At 45.0% G+C, this 26,706-nt stretch overlaps 1 protein-coding gene across 1 annotated transcript in view; it reads left to right on the forward strand.

Annotated features, from left to right (window-relative positions):
- Positions 1-2,077: 2,077 nt before the first annotated feature.
- Positions 2,078-26,706, forward strand: part of LOC144148105 (uncharacterized) — a 33,900-nt gene continuing 9,271 nt past the window's right edge. Inside the window, exons 1-5 of the mRNA XM_077679694.1 lie at positions 2,078-2,135; positions 6,863-7,092; positions 9,812-9,992; positions 18,764-18,901; positions 24,207-24,316. Of these exons, the coding sequence (XP_077535820.1) occupies positions 2,078-2,135; positions 6,863-7,092; positions 9,812-9,992; positions 18,764-18,901; positions 24,207-24,316 (717 nt within the window). The remainder of the gene's footprint in view (positions 2,136-6,862; positions 7,093-9,811; positions 9,993-18,763; positions 18,902-24,206; positions 24,317-26,706) is intronic.

The raw sequence follows: 26,706 nt of genomic DNA on the forward strand, positions 1-26,706 counted from the left end.
AAAAGAAAGCCATGCGGAGCCTTGGGTACCTGAGGAGAACTTTACGAAAATACACGCAGAAAATAAAATTGTTAGCCTATAAAACTTACGTTAGGCCCATACTTGAGTACGCGTCTATAGTTTGGGACCCTTATACTAAGTTGAACATTACTAAATTAGAAAACATTCAGAGGAAAGCTATTCGCTTCGTGTACGCTAGCTACAGTTGGCGTATTTCACCTAGTGTATTTTTGGAAAAAGCACAGTTAACCAAATTAGAGCAAAGAAGATACTATGAAAGACAGGAATACATGTACCTGCTGTACCATGACAAACTAGGGATTAGTAGGGATGGTTATATTGAACCCGTGATTAGGCGTTCGACTCGTTCACAGCACTCAAAGAAATTGAAGGAATTTTCATGAAAAACTGACAACTTTAAAAATTCGTTCTTCCCTCGTAGTGTACGCGAGTGGAATCGGCTAGAATGCAGGACGGTCGAATCATTCATGAATGCTTTGAAAAAATAACATCTTGTGTACATTTCCCCTGTCCATCAAGATATAAAACGGAAGTTGTATATCTTGTATTCTTTGCCTCCAGTTGTAACTTGACGACCAATGTGTACAGTTGTGCTTTGTGGCTCCCTTGTATGTTTTCCTGGTTTCCCCCCACAGACAGTTTTTTGCTCACTTTGTCGCGTTCTGTTGGGATGAAATTGCTACTGAAAAGATGCCTCGTATCTTATCGATACTAATAGGTTGTTACCTCTGTGCAAATCTTTTTGCGCATGCGTGCATCAGGTTGTATTAACGCTTTTCTTTTTTTGGGTGCCTTCTTTTTGTCGTTTATATTGTGCCTACAATAATGCCACTACACATAAACCTTTCCCAGGCATATTGCCACATTCTTGCTCCTTTTACTTCTTCATGTCGCGTCTTTTTCCGTCTTTTTTTTTCTTTTTCTTACCGCCCCCTCCTGCCAAGGACCTTGTACCAGAGGTGGGCAGTACCATGTAAATAAAAATTAATAATATTATATTATTATTATTATTATTATTATATTATTAATATTATTATTATTATCATCATCATCATCACCGGCCTGTATACACCCACTGCAGTACAATGGCGTCTAACATAGACCTCCAATTATCCCGGTCTTTTGCTAACTGCGACCAATTTATCCGCGCATACCTCTTGATCTCATTTGCCCATCTGCCCCCTGAGACGCTTGCCTTTGCGACGTTTGGGAATTATTTTGTCGTTGGTCAACATTAAGATCCTTGTCTATCTCCACAACGTGATACGGCCCTCAGCGACAGATGTTTAAGTATGGCTGTGGAATGATGATATTTCTTCGAAGGTAATTTCAAACGAGATAAATTCCCACAGCGTCACCCTCAGGGCTGTTGGCGTGGGGCACATTTTACCCTCCGGATATTCTAGTATGATATTCACCTTTACCTGTTCGGTTAGTCGCCTGCGTCAATATGTGTCATGCCTATCGTTGCCCTGCTGAGACCAAGGACGAAGATTCGATCCCGCCGCTCTGGCCGCCTTTCAGATGCAGGCGAAAAGCGAAAGCGCCGGTGTGTCGAAATTTCCGCTCGCGCTGAAGATCTGCAGGTGGTCTAAATTGATTCGGAGCCATCCACTCCGGTGCGCCTCATAGCCCATGTGTAGCTTCGGTGCCTTGTTTTACTTATTTTTTCATTTATTCAACTCTTGAGGCATGCTAGTTGGGCAAAATGTCTATCAAAAAAAGTGGGAAAAACTTATCAGTGATAGTTGTCAGCAGTTTTGTTATAGGGGTACTACCAGGGCGGTACTTCTCAGCGTGTGGTGGTTACCGTATGAATGTCACCCTGACTCCTGAAGCCAAGACCATCGGATAACCCGTCCGAGGCCTTGCCAATTCGACCACCGGGGTGGCTGTTTTATCCACCCATTGTTAAGAAATTGATGCAAATGTAAAACTGTATGTTACATTTAGAGATGGTAACCAGCCGACAGACAGACCATGAACTTTATTGAAGGTCCTGAGGAGCACCGCTGCCATTTAGGGTGGCAGCGCTGCGGGCTGCTCCCACGTGGGGATGGAGAGGCCGAGCCTCACCGCCGCGTCATGGGCCCTCTGGACGGCCCTTATCTGGGGTAGTAGATCGGGGCTCTCCAAGTCGGAGCGCCACTCTTCCTCGGTCATGCGTTGAGGGCCCCGAAGTGAGGGACACCGCCAGAGCATATGATCTAAATTGCTACGTTCGCCACAATCCGGGAAGTCCGGTTCAGAAGTGTCTGTGTTGAAGGTGAGAGTGCATAGACTGGGATAAGGCCTGGTCTGCACCGTTCTGACGGTGGCTGCGTGCGGCTTACATAGTTTCTCGTGCGGAAGAGGAAACGTATGCCTGCCCAGCTTATAGTGCTGAAAAATCTCGTTGAAAGTGAATGGCTCTCCGAATTATGGTAGCAATGCTGACTAGCGCCAGAGCTCGGTTTTTGAGGTAATAGGAATAGTGACAATGTGTTTTCGCCTAGGACAGAGCCTTTAATACCTTTAAAAGGACAGTGCCTTTGTATAGCCTACAGTGGCAGATAACTCAAAGGATGTAGCGGCTGTCCGCCGCCTCCGCCCTAGCGTGCATGCGCCATACTAAGAAAGAAAGAAGTGAACAAAGCGGACCGAGTGCTCATGAGAGCTAAATAAAGCTAAAGAAGAAGAAGCAAGTTCATCTGTCGAGAAAGCGAACGCCGGGGTTGTGAAGAAGCATGCTTGCATCGGTATTCACACTGACCACAACGGCCTTCACCCTGGGAATGGCCGCAATTCAGCCCGCCGATCCATCACTGTACGAAATTGGTAGGTTTCTTGAAGCCATTTAGTATGTGTCTCCTGATAAAAGGAAGCCAAAATATACCACCAAGCTTGTGACGTATTCAGTGGGACGTAAGGATACCACACGAGGACTGTAGTTAGCCGCTTCCATGCACTTGGTATATCCATTGTCGAGTTTTACATCTTTTCTCATGCTTCGTTGTTAGTCTGCATATAGTTTGCAACGTCAGGTACGCTGTGTGCACGAGCCTCTTTCGGCGGAAGAGTTTAAGACGTACCACGTACGTTACAACATCCTATGCTGGTGTTGCTAACCAGTCGCTTTTGTTCAAATTACAAGTTAGGGAGACTCCTTAGGAAACAGCGCGAAAAACTTTGACGGAGAGAGGGCAGACAGATTACTCTCTCTGTCCAAGTTTTTCGCGCTGTTTCCTAAGGTTGTCATGTGTACCCAACTAGCCCAAAGTTATGGAGACTCACTGGATTATTTTGGGGATGAGTTCGCTCGCCAAAGCATTTTTTTCGAGACTAAGATAGCTTACCTGACCTATGGATGCATGTAGTATGAGAGTGAGGTTGTGAACGGACTTTCCGCCTGGGAAGCACCCGTTAGTATGCGGGCATCCACACAACAGGAGATGATTAATCTGTGACTCGGTTGCATTGCGTCCGCAAAAGTTGCCGCCGAATATTTTCTCTGGAGTAACCCAACATCTGATGTCCCTCTTCAAAGAAGTCGCGCGAGAAGCATTACAGTTCGCGTTGTTAATGGCGTTTAAGCACCGTGGTTGCTAATGAGCACACAGAAAAGTACGCTCCCGCACGCGTGCACACACAAACGCACGCGCGTAAACGCACACGCACATACACACTCTAAGAAAAAAGGTTAGAAAAAGGGAGAAAATCGAGGGTTTTCTCCCCCGGACCAGCGAGATTCTCTGTTTAGCTAATTACACGTAGCGCCCTCTGTACGGCCTCTACGAAACGCCGAAACGGGGGAGGAAATATTCTCCCCTGTCGTCTGTGATCTGCTGTCGGCGCCGACGCCGAAAATGAAACCGTTCATCGTTGCACTCTGGCTTTCGCCGATCGGGCGCATATGACGACTATGAGCAACACCTATCCTGCAGTGTGCTGCTTGCTTGTTTTCTCGCTGTCTTTTTTATTATTATTATTATTATTATTATTATTATTATTATTATTATTATTATTATTATTATTATAATTATGTGCCCGCCACGCTAACGCACGGCTCGCCAGCCGTGTATTGCTGTGGGCGGCTCACCTGCGCCCTGCTCAACGTTACCACTGCATTTGTGGACGTGTTATACTGACGCCCAAGGGTAAAAGAGGTCAGCGATGATTGCAAACTGCTCCTTTTTTCGTCAACGAGCACGGACCGCAGCATATTGACGCATCAGTTACCAACAACAAAAGGCTCCCATTCGGTTACATTTCGGCTGAATGGTTGCCTGACCAGTGGTATACGCTCTACGCTAAAAGAGCGAAGGCGAGGCAATGAGTGTCATTACCCAAACATACCTGCCGTACTCTTTCATGGAACGTTTTTTTTTCTTCTTTGAGCTATTTTGCTGCTTCTTACAAAACGTCAAATTAATAAATGTTTGCAATTGCACGGGTTACATTATATGAAATAACAAAACCCACCTAAGGCTTACGCACTGCCGTGGTTTATCGAAACAAGCAACCATCTCACTGTTCCTGCCTGCATTCTCGGCGATGAGGGTCATAAATACTTTGTGGCCGTTTCAATGTTTAGTTGTGGCTTGTGATCATGCGGACATGTGAAAAGTGTACTATATGTTGTGGGTTGCGTGTATTGTGCGTTGGCGTTGCCATTAAAGAAGTGTATGTCGCTGTGCTGTGCTCTGTTTCTTCCCAATATGTGCCCGCTCACGTGCGGCCTCCGTGATGTTGGCTATAATATACGTTATCCATAAAGGAAACCAAGGTAACGCAAACTCCCACTGATGGTGATGCTTAGTAGCTGCCCCTCCTCACCCCTACGTTTTTTTGCGTCATCTATTGGTCAGTTTAAAACGTTTACGATTGCTTTACTTCGAGTACGCTAGAGGGCGAGAATTGTCGAGGATGCGACAGGGACGGATACGTTTTTCGTGTTGCCTGCATTGCCTTTGCGCTGAGATTTACGATTGCAGACGATCCGCGTTTTGATGCATCGGTTGTAGCAAGGTAAAACGACTAACAACAACTGGTTGTTCTCAAACGGCCGCATTGGATGCTTGTCATCTCGTGTGCGGTGAACGGCGGGGTTACGAGCCTTTCGGAAATAAAGGCGGCATTTTGAAAGCAATCGGTATGACTTCTACTGCTTCTACTATGTTTACGGCGGCGCGTTCGCTCTGAACGCGTAGGCGGGGCGCGCAGCGAGACGAATGCAAGAAGTCGCGCATATACGATTGGCGAAATCGCTTGCTAACTGCAGTTCTGGTGCTCGGTAGGTAATGTCTTGGTTATTTTAGCGCATTTTAAGCGCACACAACCACAGTAACCTACGTATTTGTACTGCCTCGATCCTCAAACCGATCAGCTCGCTAGGCCTATCTCGCATGACAAGCCTTGCTTCGGTGACGCTACCAGGGGAGGAACGGTCCTCCATTAGCTCACGAAAGGGGGAAATCTTCCTCCATTCCAAGGGGTAGAAACGCGCTCCTGCCTCTTAAAAGGAGAATCTTTCTGCCTCTTAGGGAGCAATATATGATACATTCCTGTTTCACCCTTAATGGAGAAACTACCACGCCCTTTTTTCTCACGCTCACGTCCATAGGCGCATGAGAAGCCGTTGTGCTCACACCGTTCGTAGCATAGAGAATTTGCGGATGTATGCGCTTCCTTGTCTGTGGCATTGGTTGCTATATATACCGTAATGCTTCAGTGCCTGGTCATTTGTGGTGCACAGATTGTCTCCTGGCGATAATGCCTGCAGGTTTTTGGAGAACAGGTGAAAGCGGTAGAAAGGGTAGCCTTGACTATGCAGGATAACTCTTATTTAGAGATTGGAGGGGACTGGGGTTTCGCAAAAATTGACATCGGTCCCTTCTTTCTAAGTGCTAAAAGTTGGGCATATCTGAAAAAAAAAAAATGCTCTGTGTAAATTCAGTGCCCCCGCATTCCCTAAGGTACTGCGTATTATCTATTATCTCCCGCGAATTTAAGAGCAGTAGCTCCAATTCTGCAGGTGCAAAGTGGCATTTTGAACTTTCTGGGAAAAAAGACCTGTAGTTGTCCTCATCAATGTAGCAATAACGTCTGATGAGTATACACGTTTAGTATTTTCTTACAAAATCCAACTCTGCTTCACAGTGACTAATACACTGAGAATTCTGTTCTACAAGCTGGACACAGAACATTTGGCTGCCCTTTGCGGCAATGGCCGAGCTAATATTCATGAAGGCAGTTCATTATTTCATTATGACTTACAGAATACGGCATGGCCAGCTGTAGCTGAAGGGCGGACCATTGGCACAATGTTGTTACTTGTCTTTAAATAGACAATCCATTTCGCGGGGTGTTTTAGCCTGGTTACAAGGTTGTCGTGGAGCGTACTTTCGTATACTATTGTGAGGCTGCATCCACGATCACCTCAGCAAGCGCCAAAGGTTCCTTTGGGTAACCATCTTGCTGGCAATTACTTAAGTGTAGGTGCGGACCGCTTCTTGGTAATTACGTCTCACTAGGGCTATTCTCGTTAAAAAGTTTTTCGATGCCTTTTTGTAGAATAAATGGGCGATATGTTTCTAAGACCGCCTTCCTGATCGTTATTGAAAGGTGCAATCAGTTTTTTATCACACACGACAAGGAACGTAAATGGCTTTCGCATGCATGGTTTATGGGTAAAAACCTTGGTTGTTTAAAAGTGATGGGTTTGTTGTCTCCTCTACTCTCCCGCATTTGAGACGTTTTTTTTTCAAATATTGAGAACAAATCCTTCAGGACCACCAGGCGGTAAATGCTCCTGCCACTTTTGCTCCCTGTGTCGCTTGTCTTCCTTCATTTCGCCATGCAGTGTCCCTAAACAACTTCTGCAACAACAAGGAGAACAAACTGGTGCTGGAGAACAGTTCGTCTCCCCGATCAGCCGGCATCGCGACGGCGACCCAGCTCCGTGACCGTCGGGGCTCCATTGGCTGCGGCTACGAGTTCGAGGCCAAAGAGAGCATGGGCCTCATCGTGTCCGTTGTGGACATGAACCTGCGCGCTGGCGTCCTCAACGAGTCCTGCACAGACTATATCACCGTAAGGGTGGTGTTAAGCACGTGCAGCTCTTTATACTACGGCCCCTCGATACTGTTTCGGTGCTAACAACTGACATCTGGGTCATGTTACGGCTGCACTTTAATGGCGCTGCATAGTTCGTGTAAAATATCTTCTGACAGAGGAAGGAATCGGTAATGTCAGAGGGTTCTTCAGCGATTTCCTATTAGTTGTGGACGTGATAAAACGAGAATAATAGCATGGCCGTTATTTTCTTCGGGTGGTTGGGAGTGTTTGATGCCAACGTGCCGCACTAAGGTAAGGTTACCAAAACATTCTTACCCAATTTATACCCGTGGTAATAAAAATTACCTTATTGTCTAAATTCTGTTTGGCAACACGGTTTTTGTGTTCATCGAATCGGGAAAAAAGAAATTTATTGCTAATAAAGTTTAACGTAAGTCCACGCGGATTGTATCCTGCACCTATGAACAAATGTGCAGATTGAACGATTGTAGAGACCACCCATCACTTCGGTGTTTTTTGTGTGTCGTTTTAAAATGCAGCAATATGAACACGGAGGAGCAGCTGCCTTGGCGATGCGCATTTTTTGGGGGCTTAGGGAAAAACTCTGCTCGCTGGATTTGTTTAGAAGTGTTGTTCATACGCATTCAGTTCAAATACCCGCAACTGGTGGTTACTCTGCCTCTTTTCGTTTCCTCCGTCAGTTTTCTACCAGAAAAATTCGTTGTTTTGATAGTTCATAAAGGGAACATCATCACATAATCATTTCCTAAAATACCCCTCGAGGGGTATTACAGAAGGGGTGGGTTGACAATATAATTTTTCATTTGCCTCGAGTTTTTCGTTGTGAAAGATAAGTAGACAACTGGTCGAAAAATGTTGATGGGCAGGAAATGGTGACTACGTCATGAGGAAGGTTATTCCAGTCGCTTGTACTCCGTAAAGAGAAAGACCTTGAAAAATGGTCGTTTTAATACGTGGTCGGGCGACTTGAAGTGGATGACTAGTGCGGTAAGATAGGCGGGCTGGTGGTATAATGTAGGGATAACAAAGAGGGCTGTGAAAGAATTTGTGAAAAAGGCAGAGGCTGGAAATACGGCGGTGGGTGTTAAGGTTTTAAAGAGGCGATTCTTTTTTATGATAAACTGGTATTATACGAATACACAAAAAAGGAATAAACCTAATTGCATGGTTTTGAAACGCCTCGAGTGAGTCAATTAGATATGCTTGGTGTGGGCTCCAGATTGCAGACGCATATTCCAATTTAGACCGGATAAGTGTCTTGTACGCCTGAAGTTTCATATTCTTTGGGGCGTGCTGAAGGTGACGTTTCAGAAAACCTGAAGATTTGTTTGCAGGTGACATAACGTTAGTAAGGTGCATGCGGCAGTTAAGAGCGTTTCATAGGGTGACAGTGAGATACGTATATGAATGCACTTGTTCGAGGGCGACGTTATCAATTACGTACGGGAACAGAAAAGGGTTATGGCGGTGGTGAAATGAGACTGTTCTGCAATTTTTTAGGATTAAGTTTCATAAGCTCGCGGTCACACCATTCTTGTACGTGGTTAAGGTCACCTTGGATAGCGCTTTATCAGTGGGTTTAGTGATTGAACGATAGATTACACAGTCGTCAGCAAACAAACGGATTCTGGAGGAGACCGCAACGTTCCGAAGACTGACTGTTGTATTTTCTTTTCTTATTGACGTAGTGTGTGCTGATGTAGCTGCCAGGGAAGATGTCGGGCGGGCATTCGCCGAGTTGGGTACCGTGTTGTAGTAAAAACGTTCGCACGACCGAACTAACTTTGGCATACATTGCGGACGGTCGGCGTTCAGACAAACTGCATTCGCCTAAGAAAAATTAGTTACGTTATTTTCTGAAAAGCTTTCTGTAGGCCTACGTTGTCACAGAAACAAACGTCTGACGTCCACCAAAAACAATTGGCGGAAAGCTGTCCAGTCTGTTACATCGTTGGAAAGCAGCGAAAAAATGGCTTCAGCGCAAGATGAAGGAAGTCGTATTTTGAGAATAACGAGGATTCGTCATCAAGACTGTGGACAGTTGACAGTGATCGATCGGTTTGCCCGAGATTGGGCGCGCATTGCCAGCTGCCATGACGGTGCTTCGTCATGGCCGCCAGGTTAATGCCGGTGTCCGATTGCAGTGCTTTTCCTGTGGTCGAGAATTGGGGTTGTAGCCTGTAGCCTTCAATTTATTTTTCTTTTCAAAAAAACTTGAACTGGATGGACTGCTAAAGCCGGGAATGTTTTTAACTGCGATGGCAGTCGCCTTAGTGTTGTGGGGCCCGATGTCCGTCTTGCGTAGTCCGACACTCTTAAGACACCGTACTTCCATTCATAATTGTTTTCCAGACTTCTCTGCCCTCGGAGAAGTGACGTCAGCCTTCTCATTTCTGTAAAAATTAAGTTATGCAGAGCCACTGCATGACGTTTCGCACTGCAGTATCCCAATAATCGCACCGCAGATTATTCCTTCGTTAACGACGGCAGATGATGAATTACGGGACGACAAGTAGCCTCCTCTTGTTCTCACTTTGTTGTCCTGTTTCTGTAGGCTTAAACATTTCAGAAAACTATCTACTCCCCTGTAAATTGCGGCAGCGCATTCCCGGTGTAAATTTCTTCAACGTGAATTGCTTATATTGAAAACTGGGGACTTTTCGTTTCTCGTTAGCTCCAATGGCCTGCCTCTATTGCTTTCTGTTTCACGCAGTTCGTGACAGACTACAACCTGGGGGCGGACAAAGAAAAGCGCTGCGGCAGAGTCACGGGAGGTGACCATTACCACTTCGCCACGCCACGCTCGGTGTCACTCAAGCTGTTTGCCAAAAGTCCCCTGTCGCACTTTTTCGACGGATACATCCTCGGCGTAGTGGCCACCAGCTACGTTGAACGTGAGTCATATTATTGCGTGAGGAACAGCTTGGGCATTTATTCAAAATTTGTCATTCCGTCAACAAAGGAACGTCCCTCCGTCAATTGAGCAGGCACATAAGAGCACAAAACAAAAATAGAGCGGAGGGAGCACGCGGAGAGAAGTGCTTTCAAAATTGGAGACGGGATGTCGCAAAGACGACGTCACTTCAAACGCGTTTCTTGTTGCTCTTCCGCGCCCATTCGCACTGCTAGTCTACCCGCGGGCTTCCGGCTTCGTTTCTCGGTGAAATGGCAGGTACAGGTGGTGGCGATGGAGATCGAGCATGTTTTTACGCGTGTCGACCGTTTCGCTGTGCGTATCGCTTGGTAGCAGCTGACGCATGAACTTTAAAACTTGCTTAATCAGAGTACGTTCAATAGCTCAAAGCAAAAACATATGGATCAATCAGTGCATACTGGAGGTACACCTTGTATTACAGCGCTCTCTGGAAGGAGGCAATACTGTTAGGTATTATGCGCACATTATCCAGATAATACTAATAAATGTAAAGTGTAAGCGGAAAAAATCTCTTTTAAACACAGACACTAAACAAAAGACTGAAGACAGTAACACCACTATAGACACTCAAGATAAATACACAGACACTAAAGACCATTAACGAGAACATCCAGAGAAAAGGTAAGCACTTCTTATGAGTTTTGAATGCAAAAGCATTGATGCCCAACAGAACGCCGCATGTATGCTTACGTCACTGCCAAAGAATTAGTAAATCAGCGGTTAGCTACGGACGCCCGTTGTCATGGCTGGTGTATGGTCCCATTGAGTGGATATGTGAGAGTTTTGGCTGGTTATGTTTACGTCGAGCCAAATGGGAATTGGTGAATTGGCTTGAATTTCTGACGACCGTTGCCATCGTTATAGGCCAGTACACCCGAGTGGGTTGATGGAGGGCCTGCCTGAGAGTCAAAGTGAGGTTACCTTAACGTTGAGCCTAACTACATGCCAAGCGACGTCAAATTTTTTGTACATGGAGCAGTGTGTACCGGTTTACGAGGTTAGTGCTCAAAGCGTAACGTTAGGCCCAACGTCAGACCGGTACAGACGCGCGCTCGCACGGCTTCAGTGCCATCTATTAACGCATGGCCTCACGAACGCAGGCTTCAGTGTAGGTTGCTTGGTGCTACTAGTAACGTCAGGCCGGCACATACCCACATTCTCATTGCGAAGCAAAGAAGCGAGGTGCGGGAATGCACTTTGCTGCTCTCCTAGCGACCACGTCTGTGATTAGCATTCTGAAAATACTCAAGTAGTACATGTACCGTAACACACGTTTCTAAGTCGAAGGCACAGGCCATGAACAAGGCAGAAGGGTAAGCGGTGCTTCCTCGGGCGGCCAGATAACCTCACAAGCGCTCAGCCTAGATTAAGTTAGCGGCATCTGTCGCGGGAGGAGAAACTGCGCTACCGTTGCCAGCCATCGAAGAGCTCTGTTGCCAGCGGAGTTTCCCTTCGCCGCCCCGGAATGAATTGCCGCTTCTATCATTTCGTCCATCAGGTGCCGCTACCCTCTCCTTTGCCGTCAAAGCTACGAAGCTTCGTAGTCGGTGTTGGGTTTCACTGGGACGTTATGCAGTCGCTCGCCCCCGTGCCCTGCGGAATGGGCCGTTTCCCTTCCTATATATTCTTGCTCCGTGGCCAAAGCTCACGGTCTGTTCACTAGGTACACCATAAATTAGCTTCCACCGTGAAGGCATTGTTACGCAGAGCATTGCGCGCTGGGCTCTCATTCAATAACTCCAAGCTGCAATTTCTATCTTGTGCCAAATTTACGTAATTTCTTCCAACTCAATTACTTTACGTATATTGATTTTTCGGACATGGCTATAGTCACGAGGGTTTGGGAGTAGTTTCTGTGCTACAGACGTGAAAAAGCGGTTTTTTGCTCAACGGGAAGTTTTTTACTATTGTACGTCAATCGATCTGTGCTTGGATTACAAAATGAGTTTAACAAAGTTAGAAATGTATCATCGCTGGGCGCATCAGTTCTGATGAACCTATCGAAACGGGATAGGTATTACCGCCGTAGGCCATTCCATCATCGCCTTCATAAGGCAACTCTAATGGTTCTGGGAATTAATGCAACAAGTATTTGGACCGATAGCCAAAGACTAGTGTTTGGTCCACTACAGAAATGCGTTATTGGATTGCAAATCAAGGCAAATCGCAGTAAAGCAAAATAAAATAACTGATTATACACATAACTATACGTGTTGATTGTGCTAGTAAAGTATCTTATACGTCAATTTAAAATGTGTGCATGTTTATTTTCAATTGAAAACACAGTCCACACTTTCGCAACAAAGAACTCAATCACCCTTTCACCATACACATTTTTACAAACAGGAAGATTGAAATTTCTGTTTGTAGCCTGTCTCGTCGTACGAGCCGGTAGAGAAGAGAAAGTTAAGGGCTGAGGAGAGTGGCAGGTTACTACGCTACTGACCAAAATGGCAATTCTGTATTCATGTAGAGATATAAATTAGAGCACACGAAGGTCGTCAAGTAATTTGCTACTTGGGTGGTCAAAGGGGAATATCTTATTATTCTTAACTCTCATTTTTCCAGTCGTTGAGGAGACTTTAAAGAGTTCACATATGTCACCCCCACGTTTCGTTACAGTAACGTATATGGTAGTAGAATAAAGAGAAGTATAGGCAGCGATAGATGTATAAGTGGAATGTGTTGACAGGCCTTCATTAGTGTGTAGCAACTACATACGCTATCAATTTGTTTCCTACAGTGCTGGTCTTGACCAAAAATAACTCATGAGTAATTATTAAAACACACATTTTCGATTCTACGGTTTTCTATAGCTAAACTAAATTGCTCACAATCGAGGTGTTTTCATACTGAAGGAAAAATTTCAAAAATTAAGTTTTGATTTATCACTATTAATAGATAATTTCTTATACAAAATCTACTTTGAACGGGCTGATAAATCCGCCATGATATTATTTTGAAGGGTTGGCAAAGCTCAACCAACTTCAACTAAAACCGTGTCGCCTGCGTACACTACAACTTCTGAAAAAGCAACGAAATCATGAATATAGAGTCTAAAGTTGGCCCCATCACTGAGCGTTGAAGTGGTCCACAGGCGATTGCTTTATACCAAGAAGGAGAAGTATACGAATTTTTACTGTCTGTTTTCTGGAGGATAAATTGCTTTGAAAGAACTTGTTTGAGCCATTGAAGAATCCGCATGTTTCCAACTTCTTCAACAACAATGTATGGCACGCCGTATCAAATACTTTCCTGATATCTATAAAGATTCCTACTGCGATTTTGTTTTCATGAAGGGCGGAGTTAAGGACCTGGAATAGGGTCAGAATGGCTGTGGCTATGTGTAACGAAACCGTGCCGCTGAGCAGAGATTATGTGGTTTGCATGAATAAATAGGTTTATCTGAACTGAGATAACCTTTCCAAAGAGGATGATAATTATGCCTAGTATGAATATCGGTCGGTAACTGCAACGAGCATTTGAATCGCCTCATTAAAACACCGGTCCAACCTTCGCGAGTTTTAGTATACCTGGGTAACAATAGAATCCAGAGGCATCGGTAATGTGACACAGGGGGTGGAGATTACGTCAGTGTTGTATTTTAAAACCTTTGTATCGATGTCATCATGGCCAATTGCTTTGTAAATTGGCAGTACACAAACCACTAACAAAATTTCTCCTTCTGTTATGGGGCAAAAATAAACGTCATTACTGAAGTTTCGTGGTAAATCTGAATGAACAAGTGAGGATGGAAGTTAGTTAGTTTGGCAATTACCAATAGTAGTGAAATACCTTTTTAGATTTTTGTTACTTCTACCGTGAAATCATAATAGAAAATACATTTTACTTGATCCATACCTGTTACTTCTTTTATCGTTTTCCACATGCCGGAGCTTAGAATCGCCCTTTTGCTCGCTTATAAGTTTAGCGTATACTGCTTCTTTGTTTTCCTCGTAACGGCAACCAATATATTTCTCTAGGTTTTGTATCGACTGGGATAATAATTGTTTCTTTGATCTGGTTTTCACCTGCGGTAGTAGGTATCTTTTTCCTCAAAGATTAAGAGTATGGCATTAGTCATCATCACCACCACCACCACCATCATCATCATCATCATCATCATCATCATCATCACCAGCTTATCTACGCCTACTGCAGGGCAAAGGCCTTTCCCATTATTCTTCCATTACCCCGGTCCTGTGCCAACTTTGACCAATTCATCTCCGCAAACTTCTTGATCTCATCTGCATATCTAACTTTCTGTCGCACCCTGTAACGCTTGCTTTCTCTAGGGATCCACTCTGTTACCCTTAATGACCAACGGTTATCTTGCCTTCGCATTACATGCCCTGCCCACGTCCATTTCTTCTTCTTTATTTCTACTAATATATCCTCAACACGCGTTCGTTCCCTTACCCACTCCACTCTCTTCTTGTCCCTTAATGTTACACCTATCATCTTCCGGTCCATTGCCCACTGAATCATTCTCAATTTAAGTTGAACCCTCTTAGTGAGCCTCCAAGTTTCTTCCCCGCAGGTGAGTACCTGTTAGATGCAGCTGTCATACACTGTCTTCTTCAGGGGAAATGGTAAGCTGCTATTCATTATCTGAGAATGTTTGCCGTATGCACTCCATCTCATTCTGATCCTTCTAATTATCTCTGCCTCCTGGTTGGGATCCGGGGTCACAACTTGTACTAAGCAGATATATTCGCTTACCACTTCCACTACCTCGCCCCTTTCCCAAACTGCTGTGCTGTCCCGAGGTGATTGATCATTGCTTAGGTTTTCTGCATATTAATTTTCACCCCCCACGGTTCTACTCTGTTCGTCCACTGCGGAAAGCATGCTTTGCAATTCGTCCCCCGAGCTACTTAGCAAGGCTATGTCATCAGCAAATCTGAGGTTACTGAGGTATTCCATTAAAGGGACACTGAAGTGATTTGTAAACAATGCGGGATTACGAGCGCAAACTGTAGTGCGAAGTCCCTGGGCCCTGTTTCGACCACTCTGTGCGCGTTTACGCGAATTTATTTAGTAGAAAAATCAATTCGAAAATGGTGTCCTCCTCTCTTCACGCTCACCCATTTTCTGTGGCGTTTTCGTGTGACGTCAGCAGGAGAGGAGCTGACAATATGCTGCGCTACTGCACGGCTCGCCGACCTTCCGCGACCGAGTCAGTCGGCCCACCGTTTAGACCGCCGGCCGCCGACGGGTCGTCGCAATTCGCTCGATCAGTTGAAACTAAGCCACAACACGTTTGGGAATGGAAGAATGCGCCTTTCTTTACTTCGTTAGTTTGTACACTGTATCTAGCTCCAAGTCAAGGTCGCTTCACACAAGCGCTGCACAAGCGCACATGCGACGCTTCGCTGACTGGTACGCCAGTAGGAAAATATAAGGCCTCTTGAAGGGGGAGAAGAGTGAGCGAAGTCAATATAGGCACTAAGGAAATAAAATCAACTGATATTTTTACCGTACAGCGTAAAAATAGGGTGCGGGAAGCACTTTTTTGCGCTGGGCGAACAAGCAGAGCGGTCAGCAGCAGCACGACTACGCATCTGCGAACGCTTTCCCGTCTACGAAATGCAATTGCTAGACTTGAGCTATTGTGGAAACTCGGGGGACGCTTACTGCACGAGCGCAATACAACAAATAGTCACCTAAGCTGCTTGAAATACTAAAACTAAATAAAAGTGTAAACTGGTTATACATTATATACCTTATCTTTTCCATCGGCGCCAGCGGCCGTCTGTGGCCTAGTCGTCTGGGGTGCTAGGTAAGTCATCGCAAGTGTTTTGCCAGTCACAATTTCGAATCGCCGCGGGTACGTGCTTTTTTTTTTGAGTTAACTTTTTTGTTTTTCGCCGATGTTTTCTATACTGAGTTCACCTTTTTTTGCGCCGCAACGTTCATTGGTCCACGAACTAGTCTACAGAACTCGCGCAAGCTGGCACTGCCGCGCTAGCGAGTTCTCGTTGGCGTGCTGTTGCCATAAGCACCGACTGCTTGCGGGCAGTCGGCACAGGCCAGAATCAACAGACCCTTGGCCTGGTGCGAACACGCTTTTTACGATACAGGCATGAGCGAGGCAAGCTCCAAATATGGGGGAAAAGCGCATGCATTTGAGCCTCTGCGGGGACGCGGAGGGCGTTCATGCACTGCGTAGGCCTCAGATAGTGAATGCTACGATTCCAAGCCGTCCTTGGAGGCTTATCTTATGCATTTTACAGCCGACAACATGGCAGAACCGCGGTACTACGATAACTGGGATATTGAGAATGCCCATCCAACGACGCCATCGAGTGTCAAACATGTTGTTTTACAGACCGAAACCGTAACCGAAACTTGTTTGATTGCTAACCTTGGGCATTGTCCAATCACGGCGCCCCCTCCTCCCAACGTCACAGCTTAGTTTGTGCGGCCGCCGCAAACCGCGCATGGTATTTTTTCTTCTTTCGCGCTTTGTAAAATAATTACCGATTTGTCAACCGGATAAACGATGAAAAGTGTGCTAATTTGAGCCAGTCTACACAGTGCAAGCAAAAACGGGAGCTTGACAAATTCACTTCAGTGTCCCTTTAAAGGAGCCATGAAGAGAAAATACAACTTCGTGCAATTTGAAAGAACTAGGATTCAGTATCTCACTCAGCTCCATTACAGCCCCAAAAGATGTTTTTTAACGAAAAAAAAAGCAAGAAGTATTTAAAAACTTTCAAATTTTGCGCCACAGTGACGTGTTACGAGCAAGACTGACGTCATACGGGCCAACAATAAAACATAATTTTCAGTGCGTTAACTGCCCGTTAGCATTCAAGTGATGCGGTCAAATGGAAGTAGAGGCCCCATTACAGACGTCCAGTCATGAGTGGCCGCGATAGGTCAGTTAGGCGGCCGCCAATCGCACAAACTAGGTTCCGTGACGTCATAGAAAAGTTGCGGGAAATGGGCGGGGGGGTAGTGACTGCTTCAGACGTTTTATTTAATATCTCTGTTATTTGTTCGAAGACTGCGGTGATATTAGCATCATTGTTATTGGGACTAAGCAGTCTTTCTAATAAACCCAACTTGTATTTTATCTTCATGGCTCCTTTAACCCTTACTCCCACCTCTTCCCAATACAACGTTCTGAATACTTCTTGTAAACATGCTGTGAATAACATTGGAGAGGTTGTGTCTCGTTGTATGACACCGTTCGTTATAGAAATTTTACTGCTCTTCGTATGGAGGATTATGGTAGCTGTGGACCCATTGTAGACATCCTCTAGTATTCTTACACAATGCTCATCTACCCTCTGGTTCCGTAATGCCTGAAAAACTGCTGAGGTTTCGACCGAGTCAAATGCTTTCTCATAATCTATGAGGGCTATATATAGGGGTTCAGAATACTCAGCGCACTTCTCTATCACCTGATTGATCGTGTGCATATGGTCCATTGCTAAATAACCTTTACGGAACCCTGCTTGGTCTTTAGATTGACTGAAATCTAGGGTTGCAGAAATTCTGTTCGCGATTACCTTCGTAAGCACCTTGGAGACGACTGACAGTAAGCTGATCGGCCTGTAATTTTTAAAGTCCTTCATGTAACCTTTCTTATGTATTAGAATCATGTTCGCATTCTTCCAAGATTGCAGTACACTTGCGGGTATTAGGTATTGCGTATGCAATTTTGCCAGTTTTTCAAGTACAATTTCTCTGCCATCCTTCAAGAGGTTTGCCATTATCTGATCCTCACCAGGTGCTTTGCCCCCTTTTATTTTTTCAAAGCCTTCCTTACTTCTTCGGTCGTACTGGTGGGATATCTATCTCTTCTGAACTACTTTCTCGTTCGGCATTATCCTGGATGTCCCGAGTGGCCTTAGTCGCCCAGGGACAAAGCATGATTAAATTGGCGACACGATAATTCCTGCTTGGATCTGTTAACTGCATTCTGTATACAACGAATGAAATTTGCACATGCTATGTGACTACGTTATCATGTAGGGTTTCGAAATTAATCTTTTAAAAAGGCTGCTAACATATCTGTAATTCACACGGTGTACTCAGACTGCAAGTGTTTCAGAAGAAGGATATAAGTACGTCCGGATACAAGTAAGTAGGGGATATAAGTAAGCCCTGGTAATTTGAAATTTTATTTAAACTGACGCTAGGCCAATCGCTTGCCTTGCACGCACCATGACACCACGGCAGCGTATTTCACTACCACGGCTACGCAGCGTACAACTTTGCTTGTTTTTTTTTTCAGGCGCCATCAACAATCGTTCTTGCTTCAAATGATGAATGGTTTGATAGTGCCCGGGTTGATCCCCTGATGCAAAAACGATGGTTTGCATTTTACAAAGTATGCGTGGTTTAGGCTGCCATTTGCTTTGTTATTGATTAAAAAGATAAAAGGCCGTTAAGCTAGTGATTAGAGGTTTGGGTGAAAAAGTAAAGTGTAATGTGAAGCACCACATAAACTACTGCGGACAGCAGCCCATTCTCTGTCGGTTTTTCTGATGTACCTAAATATTTAGGAATGCATTTCACTGATAACGGAAGTACCAATGTGCATTAGGGAGGAGTAACAGTATCGTTGCTTGGAATGTAAACTATGTGGAGACATATCTTTGACAAAAACCAATTTTAATATTATCGATTTGAGCTTGACGGGTGCATTTCTGCAGTTTTAAAAAAAAGCGCGATGCAGTGATAGAACTTCTTTTGAACGCCGACTTTTTTTCACAGCTGAAGATGGTTCTTGCGGACCAAATGAGTTCATGTGTTCATCTGGCGATCGCTGCATCTACAGAGGCTACAGGTGCGACAAAGTCAACAACTGTGGGGACAATAGCGACGAAGACGCGTTTGGAAACTCGATGTGCTGTAAGTTGGAATAATTGTGGCAGAGGTTTAGTTACAACCATTTCCTCACAATTTATTTGAAATCTTTAGCACCGAGAATTAGGACGCAAGGCATTAAGAATGTAGCACAGTGGATGCTTGCCATGCCAGGCTCATGCAGATCCTTTCATGACGGCAGAGACACAGTTGTGTGGGAACAGGAATTTGTACCAAAACTAACTTTTCTACGTACCAAACTACATTTTACATAAAATTCAACAATATCGCATCAAACCATTGATGTTATGGGTGTGATTTCGCCAACGCTTAAAGAATGTTTACGGGAAATGCTAGGCAGTATAAACAACTAGCTTCAATGCCCTTGCTGTGTGTACTGCGCGTCCGTGGCGTTGTTTATTGTTTGTTTTCTAAGGTCTGTTAGCGTTCTGAGGATCATTTAGTTGTTTCATTGGGGGCCAGATTATTTGGGGGCCAACAACGCACCTAAGTAGCGTAGACTCAGTTTCCTAAGAAAAAAAAGGTTTAACGTTGGTTCTAAAACCGTTTTAGAAATGGTTGTAAAATTGTTGCACTGCTGAACATTTTGGACCTCAATTTGTACGCCTCAGTTTATTATGCCAGATGCAATTTACGGCTCGATGCTTGCAGGCCGGACTGTTTTTATTACGATGTTTTTCAGTGAACAGAATTATTCCTGTCATAATGCCATGGTAAATCGCACACATTCAGCAGAAATAAAGTTGTACGTTCGGTGTTACAAGCCACCGGATCATGCCTAGAGGGTTGTCAGCAACATTGATAGACAAGCGGTTGCTGAAGGCGTCAGTTTTCTATGCGTTCATTTTTGTCCCCCTCTCAACTATTTGTGCGAAGGTGCAGTTTTATAATTGCATACAAATAGCGAAAAGTGAAGCACAGGTTTTTCAGCTTTTTCGATTTTTTTTATATTTTGTTTGAAGTGGCTATAACTTTACGGCTACAATTATAAAGAAAGTCGGGCAATAGCCACGATATAGCTCGAGTCATGGCATTTAGGCACGCAAACAACGCCCGGACCGAGAAAAAGACAAAAAGTGATTTAGGTTTTTGAATTGGATGAGTTATCTAATGGTCATAGCGCCCGAGAAGCTCGCTGAGATGCTTTGTGACTCCCTATTTCAGTTGTTGACTAATTTATGAAGCATTTCAGATCTTGCAAAAAGCTTAAAAAGTGTTGCAGGTGTATTTAACAGCGTAACTGTCTGAAGCGAAAGAGAAGAGGACTTGGCGAGGTATTATTTGTGGCTGCATTACACATTTTAATTCCTGCATATCGATATTTGACTATCAAGCGTAAGTGTAGAGCTTTGGTTCATCGCAAAAAGTGAAAGAATAGCAAATACCATGCTTCGTTCCCGTCCACCGTAACAACTACCTTATTGGCGTTAAACTGGTTCGCAATGCATTTTTTGCTATTTCAGACACAGTGTTGTTAGGTTTGCCAATTTTCTGAGTTAAATAAAATTTTTTTGTTCACGTACACGTTGCGCAGGTTACATATTCAAGAGACTCGCTGAATTTTTCTCTGCGCATTTACCAGTATGTTTCCATAACCGACATAAGCAATTCGGCCGGGAAGGGATTGATACAGACATGGCGTTTTTGAAGGCACTTTTTACGTAAAAAATGCGCGTTATACGTGCGGAAAACAGCAAGAGAATTAGTTACGAGTTCATGGCTTCCATGTTGTAAGGAAATGGCGGAATTTTACCACTTACTGCAGAGGTCTCCTTGCAACGGAACTGTAAACAAGGTTCCCTTGGCTTGCTATAGCGAGAGTGCTTCAGAGCGGGCCGGCGCCTCCCCAAAGAACACAAGAATGTTCGAATACGCTGCTAAGCGCGGTCTGACAGATTCCACCATAATGGATTGATAGCAACTTGTCGCTAAAAGTATGTACAGATGTGCATAAATACAGCGGATGCGAGCTCAATTTGACGGTAATATGGGTTACACTAGGGAGCCTTGTGGTGCTTTCTATCGTGTCTGCTTGGTGTTGTCATGAAGTGAAGAGAACGAAGACGACGATAAACGAGACACGCTCTGCTGGTACGTTTCTAACAACCGAGAACACCGTCATCACCATCGTCTTGCGGGGTCACAGTCCCACATGGCCGCTCTGTTCTCCTTCCACCATCGCCCCTTTCGCCGACCGCTGTCGCTGGCAGCTTCCCATTGGCCGGCTCGTGAATGTGGGGTGAGTGACCCCGCAAAACGATGGTGATGATGGTGCTCTAGATTGTTTGAATCGTGCCCGCAGACGGTGTCGGGTTTATCGTCTTCTTTCTCTTCACTTCATTTGCCCTACATGAGCATTTTTCCGCGAAAGATGCTTGCACCACTCGCACAGTTCTAAATGTCCTAACAAAACTGTTCGCAGTCCACAACAAACCAAGGTATCAACTTAATTACTACAATGGTCACAGCACGCAAAAGCCGTATACATTGACCAGATACCAGCCGAAAATACAAGCCGGAAGGAAGTTTGTACCTTTTCCGGCAATGACTGCGGTGCCATCCCTGCCGTGTGTATATGTGGGCGTGGCACGGCTGTGATTATTTCTACTTTCACAAGCCCTCATCGCGGGAGGGAACTCATAGTAGCTCTATGAGAAAGATACACGGAAAGGTTTTTGCCTACCGGGGGTATTCTTTTGTAAGCTGTGGGGCCTTAGCTTTGCCCTTGTTGCCGCTCTGCATATCTTTTTCTTTGTTGCTAACTGTCGGCTCCTGGGCCGATTGAAAGTGCTACTTTGCTTATGTGGTGGTTGCTTTTTTCCCGACCCTTCTGGGGGATTCTAGCTGAAACTATGAGGTTGTGGGACCTCCTGTCTCCAATCAGGGCACTTTCTTGTGCTGGGCTGCGTTGCTGAGGCAGGATGTCATGCACAGCCGTGTCACGGTCATCACTACCCGCAGGTTCAACGAACTCGCGAACAATCAAAGGAGTTGCCTCCATCTGCGTTCGTTTTGGGGTTTCTCCCCCGCCCTCTGAATCAAGCTGGACCTGAAGTTTAGCGGGCCGTAACAGCAGCTGCGAAGTTTATTTCTCAATATTTTCCCGCGCTCGCACGTGCTTATAACGCTCTTTCTGTATTGCGGTAATCTCGTTTTTTATCTGGGCTAGCTCTTTCCGCACTTGCTCCTCACGAGTCTTCTGTGGTGCTCTAGGGCTTACTCCTCGCGCCAGTAACTCTGCGCTTCAAGCACCCACTGTTCAGCTCGTCGCTGCTTAACCCCAAGCTCAAATAGCTCTGCCACATCCACGTCGCTTTTTAAGGGTATACACAAACTAGTCTCGTCCTGCCGCGGACGCCAATTGCTGTCAGGCTCGGACAATAAATAATAACAGTTGAACATCGTTATAACGAACACTGATATAGTGAATTGTCGTCTATAACGAACGAAATACAAACTTTGGTTGGTCACGCTCTATTTCAAAGACACTCAATCATTTATAGCGAAACTGAAACCGTTGGTGACGCGCGATATCGGTTGAAACGAAAAATATTCACCAGGAGGCTAAGAAGCTACTCGGAAAAAACCCCTTAGTCCGAAACGGTAGAAGTATAAAGGCGCTTTTGTTCGTGCACACCGGAAAACTTCATCCTGCTCAGTGATGTGAGTAGCCACCTCCGAAGATTACATCCTTCATCATGTACATCAGGACGCAGGCCTGTTTTACAAAGTGAACTTTGTTCTTTTGATGAATTTTTGCGTACTGATGTTCCGGTTCATTCAGCTGGAGATGCAACAAGGAGAAATGTAAGGGTCACCTTGTTTACAGTGGGTTCGAAGCCTTAAAATGCATGTTTGTATGAAGTATTTTTGCGTGAGCCAGATTGTCGATTTGGTATAGCCGATTTTTACCTCCACTGTTACAACGAATATCCGTTATAAAGAACTAATTTGCTGTTCCGATATTACTTCGTTATAACGAGGTTCGACTGTATAACTAACTCTGGAAACGGGACTGTCTGTTTATGTTACCCGAAATCCAAACAAATACACACAACAAACAGAAATTTAGAAATGGTGACAGCATGCTCAGCCACGAATAAATTGTCACAAAGTTCAAATGACGTGAAAAGTCTCAGCATGTGCCTCTCACTTTCACAAGTCCGTCATACCGCTGGTCGAACGTGCACAGTCGTGACGTGATGGCAGCGATCGACCAGGTCACAAGTCGGGGTCCACGCTGGCACGGCGTGCTCCGTGCCCTCGTTCATGTTTAGAACGTCACTCCTTGTCGCGCCGCCTTTGGAGACCGCCCGACCAGACGGCTGCAAATGTTTGAGAAGACGGCCTAGCGGTTTCCGTTGTGAGCGACCACTGAGACGGGCCACGGGTCCAGGCGCCCGACCGGTATACGTCTCGGTCACACTCCCACACGGCCTATCTCTAATCCGCCTACAACGATCGTACCTTTCCTCGACCGCTGTCGCTGGAAGCTCCTAATTGGCCGGCCCGTGAATGTGGGGTGTGTTACCCAGCAAGACGATGGTGATGATGGTGCTCGCGGTTGTTTGAAACGTACCCGCACAGCGTGTCTGGTTTATCGCCGTCTTCTTTCTCTTCACTTCATGAGAGTGTTTCTCGCGTTTTCGATCCGGTGTTCGCGTTAGTCACTGTAACCTGCTGCACGAAGCGGACGTCACGCAATATCCGTGCGTAAAGCTGTTCGTAATTGTTCATCCAGGCGTCCATATTAGTCACGCGCCAGAGCTCGCAACCCTGTCAGGTGAAAAAAAGCAGCGATAAGGTTGTGGTTTCCCGAGTTACTGTTATTTACATGAACACGGCATGATAACCCCTTCTTGACACCAAAATATTTGCTACAGCATTCCGCCTCTGAAGCGCCCCAAAAAACAAGTTTACTGCAGGCGTGTTGACCTAGATTTCGTTTTTTTAGGCTTTCTTCTCTATTCTGCATCCGCAGTCGATTATGTTCTCAAAAGCGTGCGCCCGTCTGTAGTTATCACTGAAGTTCGGGCCTGCTTCCTGCTTTATGTACTGGCAATAAAAAGCAGCGGCGTGGAAGCTGCCTTTCGGGGCGCGCAATACCGTCATAGTAGGTCGAACTGGATGCCGTCAATGTAAAATTTACATGACTCAGCAGAGACAATTGCATAATTTACTGTAGTCATTCAAATCTCCGTGCTAAGTCACGACAGGAAAGCGGCAGTGGTTGCGTTGGACGGTGCTGTTTCTGGCTTGTAGGTTTTGAAGTGGTAGTTTTGAAGTGGTAGGTTTTAAAGTGGTCATTTCTGCGTGATTTTTCCTACAGTGATGCCGCTGAGCTCGCTCATACTGATCATCTTGGGTCTCGCTGACTTGGTTATCACGTGGATCATGGTATTTTACTGCTGCGTGCGGTCAGCCTTGACAAGAAAAAAGGTAATGCACCTCGCAGCTGCGATCATATTTCACAGACAGTGTGAACGTTCAAGTTCCAGTTACCATCCCTTTTTGAATAAGCATATAATGTAAAACTATATTTCAAGGCGTGATTGGCTTAAGATAGGCTCGTTGAAGAACGAAGGCAGTCTTGAAAGCTTCGAACCCCTGCTGTCTCCGGGCATCGAAATACTGCGCTGTGCACCAAAATGTTTGCCACATCTCCTCACCTCCGTTTTTTAGCACGAAAGTGTTTTATTCCCGGATACCCGAAGATTTCGCTGACGTCATATCCGTCCCCGAAGTGACGCCCGTACAACAAAACCAGCGCCCTGTAAAAAGTGCCCCCTTCACACAAGTCTTCTTGCGGGGAAGCAACCTTTACTAGTAAAGAGTACGTTATACTTAGGGTTGTTCGTTTTCAGGTTTTATATTTTCACACGAAAGTGTTTTATGCCGCGATACCCCACGATTTCACTGACGTCATATGCGTCACAGAAATGACGCCAGTGCACCTTTGCCGAAGCGACCCGCCAGCAGGACGACGCTCGCCAAGAACACCCACAACAAAGCCTCCGAACAGCAAATCATGCTCCGCTGCAGATTTCACTGCACATTTCGCTTTCGTGTTTAACGGATTCCTGACAGAGGAATCAACCATAGTTTTTTCTTCTAATAAACGTTTCTCTTTTTCTGTCCCCGCCAATTTCCCCCACCATTATAATAATAACTGCCGTCGTTGTTTTTGTCGTCATTGTCCTCATTCTGATATTTTGCCCGCAGCCGAACGAAGGTATGGCCCACTGATACGAAGGCTTCGTTGCCCAGTAATGCAACAGGGTGCCGAGATATTGTGAGAGTACCGTGCGCAGCACAGATACATAGTATAATTGTGCTTGGCTTAACCTTCCAGTAAGGTTCACTCATGTCGCATTTCGAATCGACTATCAGTTCAAGGTTGCTGTGAGGAAAGTCATTGTTAGATTTATTTCTTCCAAACGCATTTAAATGAAACCGCGTTCCTCCCCATATGATGTTCAATGAAGACCGTGCTTTATTCAAGACGGCACTTTTTTGCATATAGTGCAATGATCTGGCTTGTACAATGTTGTAAACCTTCTTCCTGTACTTCCACATTGTGTTATCTGTCAGGTACTCTTTCTAACACTCTGAAGGCGTTTAGAGTATTTAGTTAACTACTATAGTGTAGCATAACGTGGCACCCTTTGTTATTTACGTCGGAACAGGCAGTACTCCAGACCTCGAAATATTGTTACGCAGCGGAAGCACATAGAACAGGAGTCATTTTGGTTAGGAACGATGTATTTACAATTCTGGCATGGCACCTCAAGCAATGTTTGTGTGCTACTCACTGCATCGTCATCGTCGGTGAAAGATACCCCTGGCGCTACGTGCCACTTTTCAGTTCCAAATAGTATTTTTTATTCGTTCGTGCTAGGGCGCCTTCTATAAAAGACTGTTGATTAAGTCATAAGGCTTCTATAAGTTTCAAATCTTTGCACAAATGAGCGTTCTTTCCATTAGTTATTGGGCTGAGCCAATTCGGTGATCTTTCAAGGTGCTTGGCAAGAAGGTAAGACACAATGTTTCCACCAATTAGCGAATGTTTTACACACTAATATACATCTGCCGGCCATTATCTGAAAGAGCCTTCTGAATGAACACTATACAGTAATTATTCAAGGGCTAAATGCTTTCTTAGAGTTCAGTTCTGCACCGAGACCTTCAAGAAGACAAGTGCATAACTTTCTAACTTTATATCTCTGTTTGACTTTCGTCTCGTATGCTGAAGGGCTGTCAACTGCTTCGCTATCAGATATAACCTGACATTTTTTCCCATTTGCTGTTTAATACGAAGTCCTAGCTCTTCTTAACCAGTTACAGAACCGCTCTTTCTGGACGCGCTGAAGGCATCCATGGACTGTACAATTTCCAGCTCAAGTAAATGCTTCCGGCATACTTGAATTTCATGCTTCACGAATACTGCAGCGTTCCGATGCCATCAAAGAAACTAAATTTCTAAGAGATATTGTTTCCCTGCCTGAAGGTCTTCCCATTTGGGCCTTAATTCCGCATTCTTGATGTCTGCAATCCTCATATGGAGACATTCTTTGCAGGTGCCTATGAATTTTAGAACTTCAACTCACTCGTCTGTCAATGCTTCCATGATTGAGGCGATTTTCGCTTACTGAATTGAAGATTATGCATAATGTAGATATAAAATGTACAGATGCTGTTGTACTGCACCGATGCCTGCATTACTTTGTAGGTGCCATGAGAGTGATTCACTTCCGAGAAACGTTTCCTTAAAGGGACACTGAAGTGAATCTGTCAAGCTCCCGTTTTTGCTTGCACTGTGTAGACTGGCT

The sequence above is a fragment of the Haemaphysalis longicornis genome, unplaced genomic scaffold, assembly GCF_048455015.1.
Source record: "Haemaphysalis longicornis isolate Haplotype H1 unplaced genomic scaffold, Haemaphysalis longicornis Haplotype H1 scaffold_77, whole genome shotgun sequence".
NCBI lineage: Eukaryota > Metazoa > Arthropoda > Arachnida > Ixodida > Ixodidae > Haemaphysalis > Haemaphysalis longicornis.